We start from the raw sequence: 16610 nt of genomic DNA on the forward strand, positions 1-16610 counted from the left end.
GAGGACATAGGTCGTCACTTATCATAAGCAGTACTCCACCACCACGCTTTCCCTTCCTATCCTGCCAAAAAATGATGTACCCAGCGACTTCTATTCCTGTCATAATATCCTCTTCTGTCAACGACGTCTCAGTGATTCCAATAATTTTTGGCCAGGCTGATGCTATCCGCGCCACCAATTCCTCTCCTTTATTCCGGATACTCCTGGCATTAGTATAAAGCATATAAATGCCGTTGTTTCTATGCCCAGCATTATCGAGAATATACACTTTGTATATCATATCTGGAGACTGGTCTTCTGCTCTTCTTTCCCTCTACTCTCTCTTACTTCTTACCCCCCCCCTAGTGCTATTAGAGCAATTCGAGGACGAGGGGGTGACTCTTTCCTCTCAAACTGTAGTTTCCACTATCTACTAAAAAAAGGCAAGCCTAGTTGTCTTAAGGTGGCAGCCCCACCACTAGGATACCGATCGTCATGCTAGTCACTTGGCATAGGGAAACACATATTACTTTCGAGTCTCAACGAAATCCAAACCGGACAAAAAAATGGGAAACGACCGCAAACTGGAAAAGGTTAAGAAACTTTGGAAAAAGAAAAACGTGGTGAAATATGCTACATGGAACATTAGCAGCATAGCACATAAAGAAGAAGAATTAGATAAAATTTTAAATGACAAAATATAGAAATTGCAGTTTCTATATTTTCTTTTTTAGGTTTCTCTTTTGTTTCTTACAGAAACAAAAAAGAAACTTAAAGGAACAAAAGAAACAGCTAACTACAATAGCATATATAGTGGAGTGGACAAACAAATACATGCAAAAGCTGGTGTAATGATTTGGATCCATAAATCAATTAAACAAAAATAACCCATTATACATATTGGAATGAAAGAATATTAGAAGTGTGATTAAAATTAAATAAAGAAAATTTAACAGTTGTTGTTGTTGTTATTGTTGTTGGAGTGTATGTCCCTGAAGAAGGAAAAGAAGAAGAAAATGATTACTTTTACAAAGAGTTACAAGGAATATATGAAAAATTAAATAAAACAGACCATATAATTATAGCCAGAGATCTTAATGCCAGAATAGGAATGAAAAAATTAACAATAATATACAAAAATTTGGAGAACCAACAGTAAACAAAAATGGAAAGCGACTCATTGATTATACAATATATAATAATTTAAAAATAATGAATACATTTTACAAACATAAAAATATACATAAATCTATGTGGTGTGCAAGAGGGCAAAAATCAATAATAGACTACTTTATAACAAATGAAAAAGCAGCAAACCTCTTCCTAGACGTTAAAGTTAGAAGAGGGCTAGAAATTGACCCAGATCACTATTTAGTACAGGCAAAACTAAGATTTCACCAAACTGGCTATAAAAAATACAAAAAAATAAACCAACTAGAGAAACAAAATCTAATTACAAAGACTAGTAAATGATTCAAGTATAAGAAATTTATACCAAAAGAGGATTAATAACTATTATTATTATTATTATTATTATTATGTGACACCTCCAGGGAGTCCAAAGACTCATCGAGGGAGGTCACATACTCTACAACTCTCTGTCTCCACCACTCAATCCACCAACTACAAAACACAACTACCATTATCATCTACATCAATGCCATCTACCACCTATCATCACCACTAGTATTTTCCAGACAATTACAAACATTCATGCCCATGGTGGGATTTGAACCCGCAGCCTCTTGGCTGGAGAGCGGATACGCTGACCACTCGGCTAACCAGGCCACCAACTAACTACTTAAAAAAAAATACAAGGAAATGAAGACATTGAGAAAGAATGGAATAATATAAAAGAAATTATTGCATCAGCAGCATATGAAAGTCTAGGAACACACAAAAAATATCATAAAAATACAAAATTACATATAAAAATTACATACAATGAAATAAAAACAATAATTGAAAATAAAAAGCTGACTTTTAAAGATGGTTAAGTAATAAAAAACAAGAAGATGAAATTGAATATAAAAAAAGACGAGCAATAGCCAAAAGAGAAACCAGAAAGAGACACAGAGAAAGCTGAGAAAAATTTGCATCATATCTAGAAAATGATATATACAAAATAAGACCCGGTGCATACAAAACGATAAAACACATGAATGCAGATATAAAAGAAACTGCAAATATAAATTGTGAAATAGATGTAATTACTTTACAGATCTTTGGACGGATAATACTAGCATCAAAAATAATTACACCAGAAACTTACAAAATACCTTAAATGATATGATAACAATGAAAGAATTAAAGGACAACCTAAATAAAATAAAAAATGGTAAATCAGCAGGAGAAGATGGGATAAACTCCGAACTGTATAAATTTGCTGGAAAAAAATTTCATCAAAGATTACTCAAATTTTTAAATAAAATATATATACAAATGGACAAATACCAATGGAATGGAATACAAGTATAGTAATAGCTATATTTAAAAAGGGGATAAAACAAAACCTGCTAACTACAGAGGTATTAGTTTATTGAATACATGCTACTAAATATATAGCAGAATACTTAATGAAAAACTAAAAATATACAGTGAAAAAATATTATTAGAATGTCAAAATGGATTTAGAAAAGGACACTCTACAATGGATGCAGCTTTCTGTTTAAAACTACTTATAGAAAAAAAAAAAAAAAGAAGAGAATTTAATTTGGAAACTCATCTTTTGTTTATAGATTACGAAAAGCATTTGACAAAGTAAAAAGATAGATACTGTTTGATATATTACAAAGAATAAATATACCTAATATTTTACTACATGCAATATTGAATATATATAAAGATAATGAAATAAAAATAAAAATAAATGAAAAGTTGTCTGAAAAACAATCTATAAACCAAGGAGTAAGACAGGGATGCCCTCTGTCTCCAACACTTTTCAATATTTACATTAATGAAATATTAATACAGTGGAACACCTTAAACAATCAAGGTATAGAAATTTCCCGGAATAACAAAATAAATACGCTATTATTTGCAGATGATCAGGTAATAATATGAGATAAGGAAGACAATTTACAAAGGGCAATATATAATTTAAACATTATAGTAGAACAGTTTGGAATGAAAATTTCCATAGATAAAACTAAAACAATGGCATTTTGTGGACAAACTCCAGTTAGAAGCAAAATAGTTATTGATAATAAAATAATAGAACAGATAAATACTTTCAGTTATCTTGGATGTGAAATATCATATGAAGGAGAAAAAGACATAAAATTAAAAACTTCAAAATTTTTACAGATTATAGGCCTGATAAATAGAACACTCAACCCAAATATAGTACAAAAAGAAACATGCTTGAAAATATACAATACTTTAGCAGTGCCCACATTATTATATGACAGTGAAATTTGAGCAATAAACAAACAAGATAAACAAAGAATAAAAACAAGTGAAATGAGATTTATGAGAACTGCAAAATACACATTTTAGATCAAAAAAGGAACGAAGACATTTTAAAAGAACTAAAAACAAAATCAATAGAAGAAAAACTAACCAATTATAAACAAAAATGGATTGAACATGTAAATCGAATGGCCAACACCCGACATCCTAAATAAATACTAAAATATAAGCCAATTGGAAAGCGAAGGCAGGGTAGACCTCAAAAAAGGATATTGGATGGATAATGAGACCAGAACAGACCAATATGGTCTATACCCGTATTTAGTTTCGTAGACAGGCTTATACGTTGGTTATGCATTATTAAAACACTTAAGGAATAGAACAACGTAGTTAAGGATATAAATTAAATTAAACTTTAATAAATATTTTCCGATATTTCGGCAATGTCACATTGCCATTTTCTAAAGGAACTTACAAAAAAGTTACGTGCACGTAGGCACTACAACACAGAAACTGGGAATGAAGAGATGAAGCTATTGTTCTCCTAACAGTCCTGATGGTGCCCTCTAGCGGGCTAAGTAGGTGTTCTTGGCCGTTGGGCTGAAGGTCTGCAGATGTCGGCCTCCCAAATTTGGGGCAGTCGCATACAACCAAATTTGTTGAGGTTTTGAGAATTTCTTAGGGCTGAGGCTGATTCCATAAAGAGTCTTTCAAATTTGTATTTGCTACGGTGTATCACTGTAGCTTCTTCCACCATATTCTGTGGCGTGTATCCAGAGCATGGTCTGCAAGCCCAGAATGACTGTATTTGTGAAAACGGATGTAGTCCTTGTGTTCCGAAATTCTGATATTTGCTGTCCTGCCTGTTTGGCCAAAGTAAGACAGTTTACAACTGCAAGGGACCTGGTAAACACCAGGTAGGTCTAGGGGAAGTGGTTGGTCTTTAGTGGAGCGGATAAGGGATGCCAATTTTCTGTAAGGTTTGTAACAGGAGGTCAGGTCATGTTCTTTTAAGATTTTGGTAATCTTTTCCGAGGTGCCTCGGATGTAGGGAATGGTGATGGATTTAGAGTAATCCTTGTTGTGTGTGTGGGGGGGGGGGATCTGTGGTTTGTAGGTTCTAATATTTTTTGGATTTTTTTTTTGGGGTGGGGGTAGCCATTGGCTGAGAAAGTGTTGAGGATGTGATTTAGTTCTGTGTTTAGGGCCAAGTCGTTTGAACTAGTTTAGCCCTGTTGTATAGTGTTTTCACTACTCCATATTGTTGTGAGGGGGGGGGGTTGGTGAATGTATCTGCCTGTATGGGTGGGTTTTCTGTAAACTGAGAAAACCAAGGATCCATTAGGCTAGCGGGTGACTAGTGTGTCTAGGAAAGGGAGGCTGTTGTTTTCCTCTTTTTCCAGAGTGAATTTGATTCTGGGGTGTTGGTTGTTTAAGTGTGTTAAGAAGGAGAGAAGTGTTTCAGAGCCATGTGGCCAAATAGCAAACACATCATTAACGTAGCGAAGCCATATGGTTGGTTTTTGTGGGGCAGAGGTTAAGGCTTTTTCTTCAAAGGTCTCCATAAAGAAATTGGCCAAGGGTGGGGAGAGTGGTGAACCCATGGCTGTCCCCTCTATTTGTTTGTAGAATTTTCCCTGCCAAACGAAATAGCCTGAGTTCATTGTGAACTGAAATAAGGCTGAGATATCAGGAGAAAATTTAGCTTGGATTAGCTTTAAAGTTTCCTTGAGTGGGACATTTGTAAATAAAGAGAACACATCAAAGCTGACCATTATGTCAGTATGTTGGAGTGTAAGGTTTTCTATGCTGGCTTTGAAATGGGCTGAGTTTTTTATGTGTGATGGTGTGTTGCCAGTATAGTGTGTGAGCTCTTTGGCCAAATGTTTGGCTAATTTGTATGTGGGGGAATCAATGCCATCCACTATGGGACGTAATGGCACATTTTCTTTGTGTATTTTTGGGAGTCTGTAAATATGGGGGGAGGGATATAGAGTTAAATGGCTTTAATCTGTTGGTAACTTCTACAGGCCAAGAAGTGACTCTCTTAAGGAGCCTGTGAAGTTTTCTAATTTGAGAGTTGGTGGGATTGTAATTGATAGGGAGGTAAGTGGCCCGATCTAATAGAACCTGTATTTAGTGTTATGATGATGATGATGATGATGATGAATGATGTAAGGAGAGTGTTTCCTAGCCAATACTGATTCTAAAAATAGTCTCTCAGACCTATATCAAATCTGTGCTACACTATTGTCTTCCATTTAATATCCAGAGCATGGGCTACTACCAAACCTGACTTGACATATTATCACAGCCACTTACAGAAGACATAAGCAATGCCTTCGGTCGAGGTCATAATTTTGCCGTTACTCTGAAATAAGTATACCTATTCTAGAAATTGTGATGCAAAAATAGAAAGTGTTGCAGAGGGTATATAAGGAGAAAGGTGACCAACAAGCTCATGAATGGTACAAAGGTCAGGCAACAAAAGTGACTAGCATGGTAAGGAAGGCAAAATCAGATTTTGAGAAAAAACTAGGCCAATCAGGCTAAAGGAAATTCTAAGGTGTTCATTCATTATGTGGCAAGAAAGAGGAAGAATGACTATGGAATGATAACTTTAATGAGTGCTGATGGACAGTAACAAGGTGACAGAAGCAGATAAAATAGTTGAGTTACTGAGACACCACTCATCCAAGTGAGATTACAGAATCTCCTCAGCTGGCATTTTACAAGAATGTGCAAGGAAACTGGCTCTGACTTGGCTCTTTAATTAACTCTCAGCTCTGGAAGAATCAGAAGGGAATAGAAAGAAGGCAAAAAATAATTCCTTTTTATAAGGAAAGTTCTAAGATTGCAGTAGCAAATTAAAACCAATCATATTTCAGGAATGGTAGTATAAAAGTACTGGAAAAGTTGGTCAAAGAGGAAATTCAAGAATGAGTGAATAAGAATATGATACTCTATGAGAAGCAGCATGGCTTCATGAAGGGTCAGTCATGCCTTGTAATTTACTACATTCAAATGAATTTGACAGAATGCCACATAGGACCCTGTTATGTGAATTAGAACACATGGGGAAGAATTAGGACATTGGTTATATGGATACAAGAGAGACCAATGAACAGATAGCAAAAAGTAGTATACATGGAGAAGAAGAATCCACGAGAAAGCAGGTGATTAGTGGTGTACTGCAAGCTTCTGTGTTGGGACCACTACTGCTTAACTTGTACATAAATTATATGGGAAATAATCTGAAAGATAATATTCAGTTGTTTGCTGATGATGCAAAACTGGGTAGAGTAATAGTTAATCAAGGCAACATGGAGAACTTACAGGATTTAAATTGGCTTTCAGTATGGGCAAAAGATAATAGATATGAGTTTAATGTAGAGAAATGTAAAGTATGCATTTTGCAATAAATAGATTATAAGCTGCATACTATATTGATGACACTGTACACCAGGAAACAGATAAAGCTAGGGATTTGTGGGTGGTAGTAGATAGGGAGTTCAAGTTAAGAAGGCATAATGCTAAGGTTGCCAAGATAGCTCATAGGATTACTTGACTCCTGAAGAACACACTAACAAGTTAAGATAAAAAAGTTGTTATTCCTCTTTATAAGGGCTTGATATATATTCACATGTGGATTACTCAGGCCTAGCCACTGGGGTTTCTTGGGGATGAGCAAGTAGTGGAGAGGATCCAGAGGTTTATTTATTTGTGTGGGGTTCCCCAGTTCCTCAACCCCCCCCCCCCCCTTAGGACAGGTTGAGCCCTACTAATGAGGGATTAAGTACTATATCCTATGACTGTAGCCTGTGTGTTCACGGAGCCGGTTTGCCTGCTTGTGGGATGAAAAAACCCCAGATAAACTAGGAGGAAAAACCCTGCTGTCCATGCCCAAGATCAGCTAACTTGGCTGAGAAAGATCCTTAAGCTCCTCATGTCGTCAATGGAATCGAACCTAGGACACCCCTTCCCCAGGCATATGGCTGCAAAGCGCATAGCCACGAGGCTAATCGCGCGGATGATCCAGTGGAATGCTCAATATGAGGATAGATGAGGATTTGTGGGTTGCAGGAGTTGATTGATAGGCAAAAGAGAGGGGATATGACAGAAATATTTAAGTTATTTAAAGGGGGTTTATAGGACTGATACAGGGAAAATGTTTCAGCACTTGGCTAGAGGGGGCAGAACAAGAGGTTATCGATGGAAGATGAGTAAGATTATGGTTAGTTGGGTCGTTTGGAGAGTGGTGAATGAATGCAATATGTTGCCAGAGTCAGTTGTAAGTGCTTTTTCTGTTAATGGGTTCAAGGAGAGGTATGACAGATATTGTGTGGATAGTTTAGGTCTCCTGTGATGAGTTTTTGAACTCCATGGAGATACCTGCACAATAATAATAATAATATTTATGAAATCTTATTTTAAATATTTGTGTACCTTTTTCTGCTTTTCTTCTCTTGCGTTTATTGCATATTTTTACGGCACAAATGGAAAGCACAATGGCAGCTATAAAAAACAAAATTCCACCAACAACTCCAGCAGTAATAGCCTTGTTACGATTGTGCCCATTATCCTCTCCTAAAAGAGAAACAAATTCAATATATTTTAACAATACTTCAAGGTTTATTTTTACAATATAGTATCCATTCATACAGCTAATATAATGCACTTATTATTATCATCAGCCTCCCATGGAGTCAAAGACTCATCATGAAACCCTTACTATCACACAAGATGTTCACTGAACCATGCTTTAAACTCGTTCACTGTTTCTGAACTCACCACACTTACAGGCAAGCAATCCACTCACTGACTACTCTCAGGGAATGTATTTCACTCACCAGTCACTCTCCATGCAAAAAACCATCTCCTATTTTCCCATTGACACTTTCCTTATCCTACAACCAGCGATTACCTCTTGGTACATCCATCTTCCTTTATGAAAAATCTCTTCCACATTAATCTGGCAAAAATTCTTTACCAACTTATTTGTCTTGATCATATCAACTCTCCTCCTCCTATCCATCAGGCTCTACAAATGATATTTCCTCAATCTGTCCTCATAGCAAATATTCTTGAGACTTGCACCTTAATTACTTTTCTCTGAGTCTTTCCCAAAATATCTTTATTTCATTGAAAAACTGGAGGATGGGGAGAAATCTGTGCACACAGCAATCCATGTGGTCTGATCAAAGTCTTATTATTATTATTATTAACATCTCACCTCCATGGAGTCAGAGACTCATCATGGGAGGCGCACACTATCACACATAAAACTCATCCAATCATGCCTTAAACTGATTCAATGTGTCTACATTCAAAATACACTCAGGCAATGCCTTCTGCTCACCAACCACTCTTCATGTAAAGAACCTGCAACTCGTGCCTCTGCTCACACCATCCTTATACAGTTTCCAGGGATGACTTCTTGTTGTAACTCCTTCCATTCTATGAAAAATATCTTCCATGTCAACTTGATAACAATCCCTGACTAAATTATATGTCTCAATCATATTTTCCTCCTCCTCCTATTCACAAAGCTTTGCAAACTTAAATTCCCTCAATCTGTCCTCATATTCTACATTCCAAAGACCACTGACACCACCACCACCTTTGTGATTCTTCCCTGGACACTTCCCAGAAAACCCAGTGACCAAATCTGTGCACAATAATCCAAATGAGGCCTGATCAAGGCTTTATAATCTCTTTATTTCTGCACATCAGGGTCCTCATATTGCCATTAGCTGATGTGAAGACTTAACAACATGTGCAATGTGGTCCCTGAATTTCAGGTCCTTGTCCATCACCACTCCCAGATCATCCATCTCCTCTACTTCCTTTAAAGTTTCCCCACCAAGTGTATACTTTGCATCATGGTGTTGCTTACCAAATTTCAAAACCTTGCACTTTGCAACATTGAACAGATGGTTCCACTTACCTGCCCATTCATGCAATCTATTCAAGCTCTCCTGTGAGTCCATAACATCTGCTTGAACCCAATTTACATCACCTGCAAACAGCTGCATATCATAATTTAAATTGATCCCAATATCACTGATATATAAATTGAACGACAATGGTCCCAAAACTGACCCCTGTTGCACACCATTCTTCTGGGATACTGCATTCCCATATATACAACCTATCTGACAGCCAGTCATCGGTCCAAATCAGATGTCTGTTATCAAATTCCATCCATTTTAATTTATTTAACAGCTTGTCGTTATGGCGGTCTATCAAAAGGTTTTGCAAAATCTAAGTATACTACTGTATATGCATCTCCTTTATCCAATACATTTTTCACCTTGTTATAGTAAATAAGTCAGTAAAACATGATCTCCCTATAACAAACCATGCTAACAATCACAGAGAATATTGCTGTTATCAGCCAATTTCTGTAGCTCTCAATAATCTCTTAAATACCTACCTTAACCAAAACTATAGATATACAGACTGGCCTAAAATTTGTAGACACAGCATTATTGCCATCTTTACACAGTGGAACAATTTGACCTTCTTTTCATTCTCCTGTAACCTGTGCTGTTGTAAGACTTATTAAACAGGCATGCCAATGCTTCTGCCAGTTCCCTGGAACATTCCCTTAAAACACGTGGTGATACATCATCAAATCGTATCGCCTTATTGACATCAAGTTTATTTCCTCATATACCTCCTGCTCACTCACAATTGAGCTGTCCATTCCTATATCCTCTACTCTTGAGTTTCACATGATTTTACCCTGATGAGGATGAAGTACCCTTATAAACTGATCATTGAAAACTAAAAATAAGAACTCTCTAGGGTTTTTCTTCACCTGATTTGCTAATTTCCGACTATACTGTACTTTTGTTGTTCTTACTGAGTCACTCTCCTGGCTTGCTCTTTATACTCTTCTTGTAAATGATTATTACCATTATTCATCTTATACTGCCTCCAAAGTGCCTTCTTCTTCTTCTAGATTTGATGCTTAATCCCCTCATTCATCCATTTTACACTCACCTTATTCAGCCTTTTGATCTTCAGAATACATTCAAATATTTGATGCTATTATGTATTTCTTTGTCTGTTCCCAAGAAGCATTCATTTCCTCACTGCTCAATTCTTCATTCCATGCTATAGTTCCAACTGTCTCCGAAGCTTGTCATAATCGCCAGCCTTACACTTCCACATAATATATCCTTTCCTCACAGAAGTCTGCATGTGGCTAGCCACAACCAAGGTAATCTCTTCATTCCAATCTATACTGCTATAATTAAAATCACCTACAACAATCATCCTTCTTTTGTTCACTAACCCAAGTTGTTTATACATTTCTTCACCATCCTCCACATTCCCTGTCTTATAGCAACATCCAGTTAAATATGTCTTCATGTCAACCTCCACCTCATACCACACTGCCTCATAACCATTGTCACTATTTCCTTCTTTCATGTCTACCTTATGTGAACATAATGAACACAGGTTTTCGATTTCGATTTTGGGGTGAATAAACTCAATCAGTGGAACCATTTCATCTCTCTTATTTCTGATTCTCCTGGGATTTGTAAATAAACACAGCAGTTTACTTTTAGGTCTATAACCAGTCCTACCTGAGGCACTTGTTGGTTGTTATTTCCCCACCACATCTGCCTTTTCCCAATCATTTTATCACTGCTTACTAGACATTACCTTGTAACTATCTCAGACAGTATGTGACAGAGGGTACATGAGGATTAAGGGTCTTGGATTTGGTCATCTCATCAGAGGATGTAATTATAAATGAGGTGTCAAATCATCCACCAATTGGTGAGAGTGACCATGAGGTGATTACCTGGGTGATTGCCAACAGTGCGAGGACTCCTGTGAGAAAAGGGTATATGTGGAACTACAAGGGGTGGGGGTGATTACGAAGAGCTCAGGAGATAGCTTGCGGGTGTACCGTGGAATGAGGAGTTAGCTGGAAAAGAGATCAATGCAGCTCGGGAGATTTTCAAAAACTATCTAGTAGGTGCAATGTCTAAATGTATTCCAAGGGTGAGAAGGTTAAATAAAGTAGGTGTGAGATGGATGAATAAAGAGATTAAGCATGTAATACAGAGAAAAAGGGCATTGTGGAGGCAGATTTGTATACCTCATGAAATTGGAAATAGCCAATTTCATGAGGTATACAAAGACCAGGCAAGGAGGGTGACTTGGTTGGTGAGAGTAGCTAAAGAGAGAGGTATGAACAGCAGTTCGCTAATGAAGCCATAAAGAATCCTAGGGAGTTCTTTCGATATGTAGCCAGCAAAAGAAAGAATGATTATGGAAGGATGACACTGATTGGAGAAAATGGTATAAAGACAGCTGTTGCAGAATGTGTGGTGGAGATACTTAATGAGCAGTTCATAAAGATCTTTCAATCTTGTGAATGTGACTTCATGGAGAGATTGAGAGCAATTCATGATGGGGAGGAGAGACTGACCGTAAGTGAGCAAGAGGTATTTGGGGAGTTGAGTAAACTAGATGTAAATAAGGCTGTGGGACTTGATAATATATCATTGCATATTTTGAAGGAATGTGCCATGGAGTTGACACCTGCCTTGACATATTTTTTTAATATGAGTCTTGCACTTGGTCAAGTTCCTAAGGAGTGGAAGGAGGGCAAGATTGTGCCACTTCATAAAGGTAGTGATCGAACTCAAGCATCAAACTATCGGCCTATCTGTGTGTCAGGTGTTGTGGTTAAGTTGTTGGAGAAGCTTGTGAGAACTAGGATCCAGAGTTGGGTTGACAATAATGGTATTATCTTTGATAGACAGCATGGATTTGCTAAAGGGAGGTCATGTTTTAGTAATCTACTTATTATTACAATAAAATGACTACTTCCTTGGACAGAGGAGAAGGATACACAGTAATATACTTGGATTTCGCAAAGGCTTTTGATAGAGTACCTCATGATAAGTTGACAGTCAAACTAGAGCAAATGGGGTTGGATATTAGTTTAGTGCACTGGATTGGAGACTGGCTATCTGATAGGTATCAACAAGTTGTGAATGGGGGTGTGATATCCAGGAAAAGGAAAGTCACTAGTGGAGTGCCTCAGGGGTCTGTTTTAGGGCCATTACTGTTTAACTTGTATATTAATGATATTGGCGCAGATTTGGATGGAGATATTCAGTTGTTTGCAGATGATGCAAAGTTGGGACGAACCATAAAGAGTAGTGAAGATGTTGTGGCCTTGCAAGAAGACTTGAATAAATTGAGTGACTGGGCACAGAAATGGGGATGTGAGTGCAATGTTGCAAAATGTAAGGTTTTAAAATTTGAAAAACAAAGATGGGATGCAGAATTTATGCTTGGTGAGATTGTTGGAGGTAAGGGAAATATGAGATCTTGGGGTGATGGTGGATAAGGATCTAAAATTTCTGGGACACATTGCCAAAATTGTGAAGATAACACAGAGGCTTCTGGGAATGATGCGGAGGACACTGACGTGTAGAAGTAGGGAGATTCTTGTTCTGTTGTATAAGGCTTTGATTAGGCCACACATGGACTATTGTGCCCTGATTTGGTCACCGGGTTTTCAGAAGGATGAGGAGATGGTGGAAAGGGTCCAAAGGCGACTGACTAAGGTAGTTTCTGACCTCTGGAATGTCGAGTATGATGAAAGATTGAGAAGATATAATTTGCAGAGTCTGGTGGAGAGGATGAAGAGGGGAGATATGATAGAGACCTACAAGTTGATAAGGGGTTGTTATAGGATCAATGGTGGAGAAGTTCTACAGAGAATAGTGGGAGATCAGGGGAGAACCAGAGGTCATCCCTGGAAACTGTATAAAGAGGGTGTGAGTAGGGGAGTGAGAGGCAGGTTTTTTCCGTGCAGAGTTGTGAATGATTGGAATGCTTTGCCTGAGAGTGTGGTGTCTGCAAGGAGTTTGAGTGTGTTTGAGACACGGTATGATGAGATGTGTGTGTGTGTGTGATAAATGACCTCCCAGATGAGTTTTTGACTCCATGAGGTCTTGGGGTAATAATAATAATAATAATAATAATTATCCACTTAGTCTCAAATTCTCCACTCTCATACCAATCTATTCCATTTCTATGCTGATCATCCCCATACATACATTTACAATCTTCCAACATCCATTCTCCTTATGCCATGCCTTCCTGTCCCTCCAGGATCCCCTTGTTTCCCTGTTCTTTCTCTTACATTCCTGTTCTCTCTTTGTCTCTCTCACACACTACTACTACTGTTTCCATTGTTAAGCAGTAATACAAGGCATAGTCAGAATAGTGGGTTGAATGCTGGATGATTGAAGTAGAGCTCATAGTTCTCTTCTATAAAAAATGAAATTAAAGAAATAGAAAGTTGAAGTGGAAAAATCACATAACAAAAGTTGCAAATACAACTCAGAGGATAATTTTGATGTTGAAATGAAAGGATGGGGAAGTAATTTTGCCTCTTTACAAGGAGTTGACATGACCCTAACTAGATTACTATGCACAGGTTTGGTTTCTTGAGTTCACAGGAGATAAAAAAGTTGTTGAAAGGGTGCAAATAAGAGTTACAAAATTGATATTATGAAAAGGCTATAGAGAAAAATGTAAGCGAGAGCTAAGATGTGTAATAGTAGCTAAACAAAAGTCATGGGAAGACTTTGGTAAGAATATAGAAAATAAAAATCAGGAAGGTGGCAAAATGTTCTGGAGGCTATTGAAGAAGCTTTGAAATGGAGGAAAAAATACTGTAAAAGGCATCAGAGATGATAAAGGTGAAGTGGAAACTGAAGATAAGGAGATTCTAAATGTTTGGAGTAATTATTTTGAAAGACTGTTAAATGAACCAAGCAGTAACAGAACCATACTAGAAAATTTTCAAGAGGAATTCAAAAAAAGAGTACGTATCAATATACCTGAGGTAGAAAAAGCCATCAGAAACTTGAAACGTGGAAAGGCAGCTGGAGTGGATGATATTCGATCAGAACTGCTTAAGTATGAAGGTATAAAAGTTTTGCAGTGGCTACACTGCATAATTCAGGGGCATTGGTCAGAAGGTCAAAATTCTCAATGATTAGAGAGAACTCTTATAGAAACCATCTATATAGAAACCATCTATAAAAAACGGAATAAAACTGAATGAGAGAATTACAGAAGAATTTCTACTAAGTGCCTCAAGTAAGATTTATGCAAGCATACTTCAAAAAAAGTTGAGATAGATTATGGAAGAGAAACTTGGCGAAGAACAAGCCGGGTTCAGGCCAAATAGAGGTTGTTTGTCAAGATCAGATTTTCACTTTAAGACAAATAGTTGAGAAGAAACGCAAAACGGCTATTTTTTTCTGGTGAGGTTGATAAGTTAAGGGGATAAAAATCCCTTATTGTTTTTCAGCCAGTAAGCGAAACTAAGATCGAAAACTACAATCTGAATTTCATGCCGACGAACTGTCGGCAGATCTAAGCATAAGTGACCACTTGGTAGTGCCACACCACAGCAACTCGTTGCAAAGGTGGAGCAAGCCCCCTCACTATTCTTGATATTTTCTCATAATGTAAAAACACACAGCTCCTAGGAGATGTAGTACTGTTTTACATTTTGAGGAGAGGTCACTACCCAGACCGGTTTCAACCTTTTTTGAGGTCTCATCAGTGAGTAGCTAGACCTAGAATATCAGAGTTTAAGTGAAAAGAACTTACATACTTTTGCTATACAATTTCCCGAAAGGTGTGTCACTATATTATGTTATAACCTATTATAACTAAGAAGAAACGCCAAAACAGCTATTTTTCCTGGCAACCTCACCAGAAAAAATAGCCGTTTTGGCGTTTCTTCTTAATTATAATATATTATAACATAATATAGTGACACACCTTTCGGGAAATCGTATAGCAAAAGTATGTAAGTTCTTTTCACTTAAAATCTGATATTCTAGGTCTAGCTACTCACTGATGAGACCTCAAAAAAGGTTGAAACTGGTCTGGGTAGTGACCTCTCCTCATAATGTAAAACAGTACTACATCTCCTAGGAGCTGTGTGTTTTTACATTATGAGAAAATATCAAGAATAGTGAGGGAACTTGCTCCACCTTTGCAACGAGTTGCCATGGTGTGGCACTACCAAGTGGTCACTTACGCTTGTATCTGCCGACAGTTCGTTGGCATGAAACGTTCAGATCGTAGTTTTTCGATCTTAGTTTCGCTTACTGGCTGAAAAACAATAAGGGATTTTTATCCCCTTAACCAAATAGTTGAGAAATCGTCGGAATATGACAAGGATCTGTACTTAACTTTTGTAGATCTGGAAAAGGCATACTACAAGGTGCCCAGAGAAAAGCTTTTCAAAAATTAATACATAATCTATATTTAAGTTGTCAATCAGCAGTTAGAATTGAAGGAAATACAGGAAGACAGTCTGATGTGAAAACAGGCGTAAGAAAAGGATGCTCGTTATCTCCACTGTTATTATTCATCTATATCAGTGTTTCTTAACCAGGGGTGCGAGAAAGCATTCCTAGGGATGCAATGAGCTAGAAAATATTCCAGCATATATTGACTAATTATTTAAATCACATTTGCTTTTTCCACGAGAGGAAAAAGTTATGCAAACTAAATTATATTTAAGATATATAATCTTTCAACCCATACAGAATTATTCTATTTCACCAAGAACCATTAAATATAAGTTATACATATTTTTTATTTGTTACAGTTTAAGAAATTAAAAACCACTATATTCAAAAAATATTTCCGAATGTACTTCGCTCACAAACACTGACAAATGCATCCACGCCGAACGCTGGATACTTGCTGCTCATACACTCACCATTGTCACGAGAAATGTTATTTCGTTGTGTACAAACGTCAACAAAGTGGATCAAGTGACAAACGAACACTAATTTTTTGTTTTACCGGCAGCAATCAGTAAGTAAAGAACAATTGATTACATTTTTTCTCTTGAATTTTGAAAAGTTTATTAAGAACTAAAATTAATTTTTGCTTACATGTTATTTTATGATTTTCTTAAGGAACCATGGCCAAATGCATAGTTAAATAATATGTAAATATTAATTTATTATTTGTAGTAATCCTTGCCATGTCAAAAAGATGCCAATGGAACAACAATTATGTTGCTTTCGGATTTACTTGTGCAATAGAGAAACACGGTACTCAAAGACCACAATGCATTTTATGTTGCAAAATATTTTCAAACTCCAATCTTAAACCATCAAAGTTGTTAGAACAATTCAACA

General features: G+C 36.9%; 1 protein-coding gene across 1 annotated transcript in view; it reads right to left on the reverse strand.

The window, feature by feature from the left end:
- Positions 1 to 16610, reverse strand: part of LOC150109299 (protein turtle-like) — a 486901-nt gene that overhangs the window by 42927 nt on the left and 427364 nt on the right. The window contains exon 16 of the mRNA XM_090402074.1: positions 7837 to 7977. Coding sequence (XP_090258200.1) covers positions 7837 to 7977 — 141 coding nt within the window. The remainder of the gene's footprint in view (positions 1 to 7836; positions 7978 to 16610) is intronic.

This window comes from Typopeltis vanoorti, chromosome 2 (assembly GCF_054136105.1).
Source record: "Typopeltis vanoorti isolate ZY-2024b chromosome 2, IOZ_Tvanoo_1.0, whole genome shotgun sequence".
Taxonomy (NCBI): Eukaryota; Metazoa; Arthropoda; class Arachnida; order Uropygi; family Thelyphonidae; genus Typopeltis; species Typopeltis vanoorti.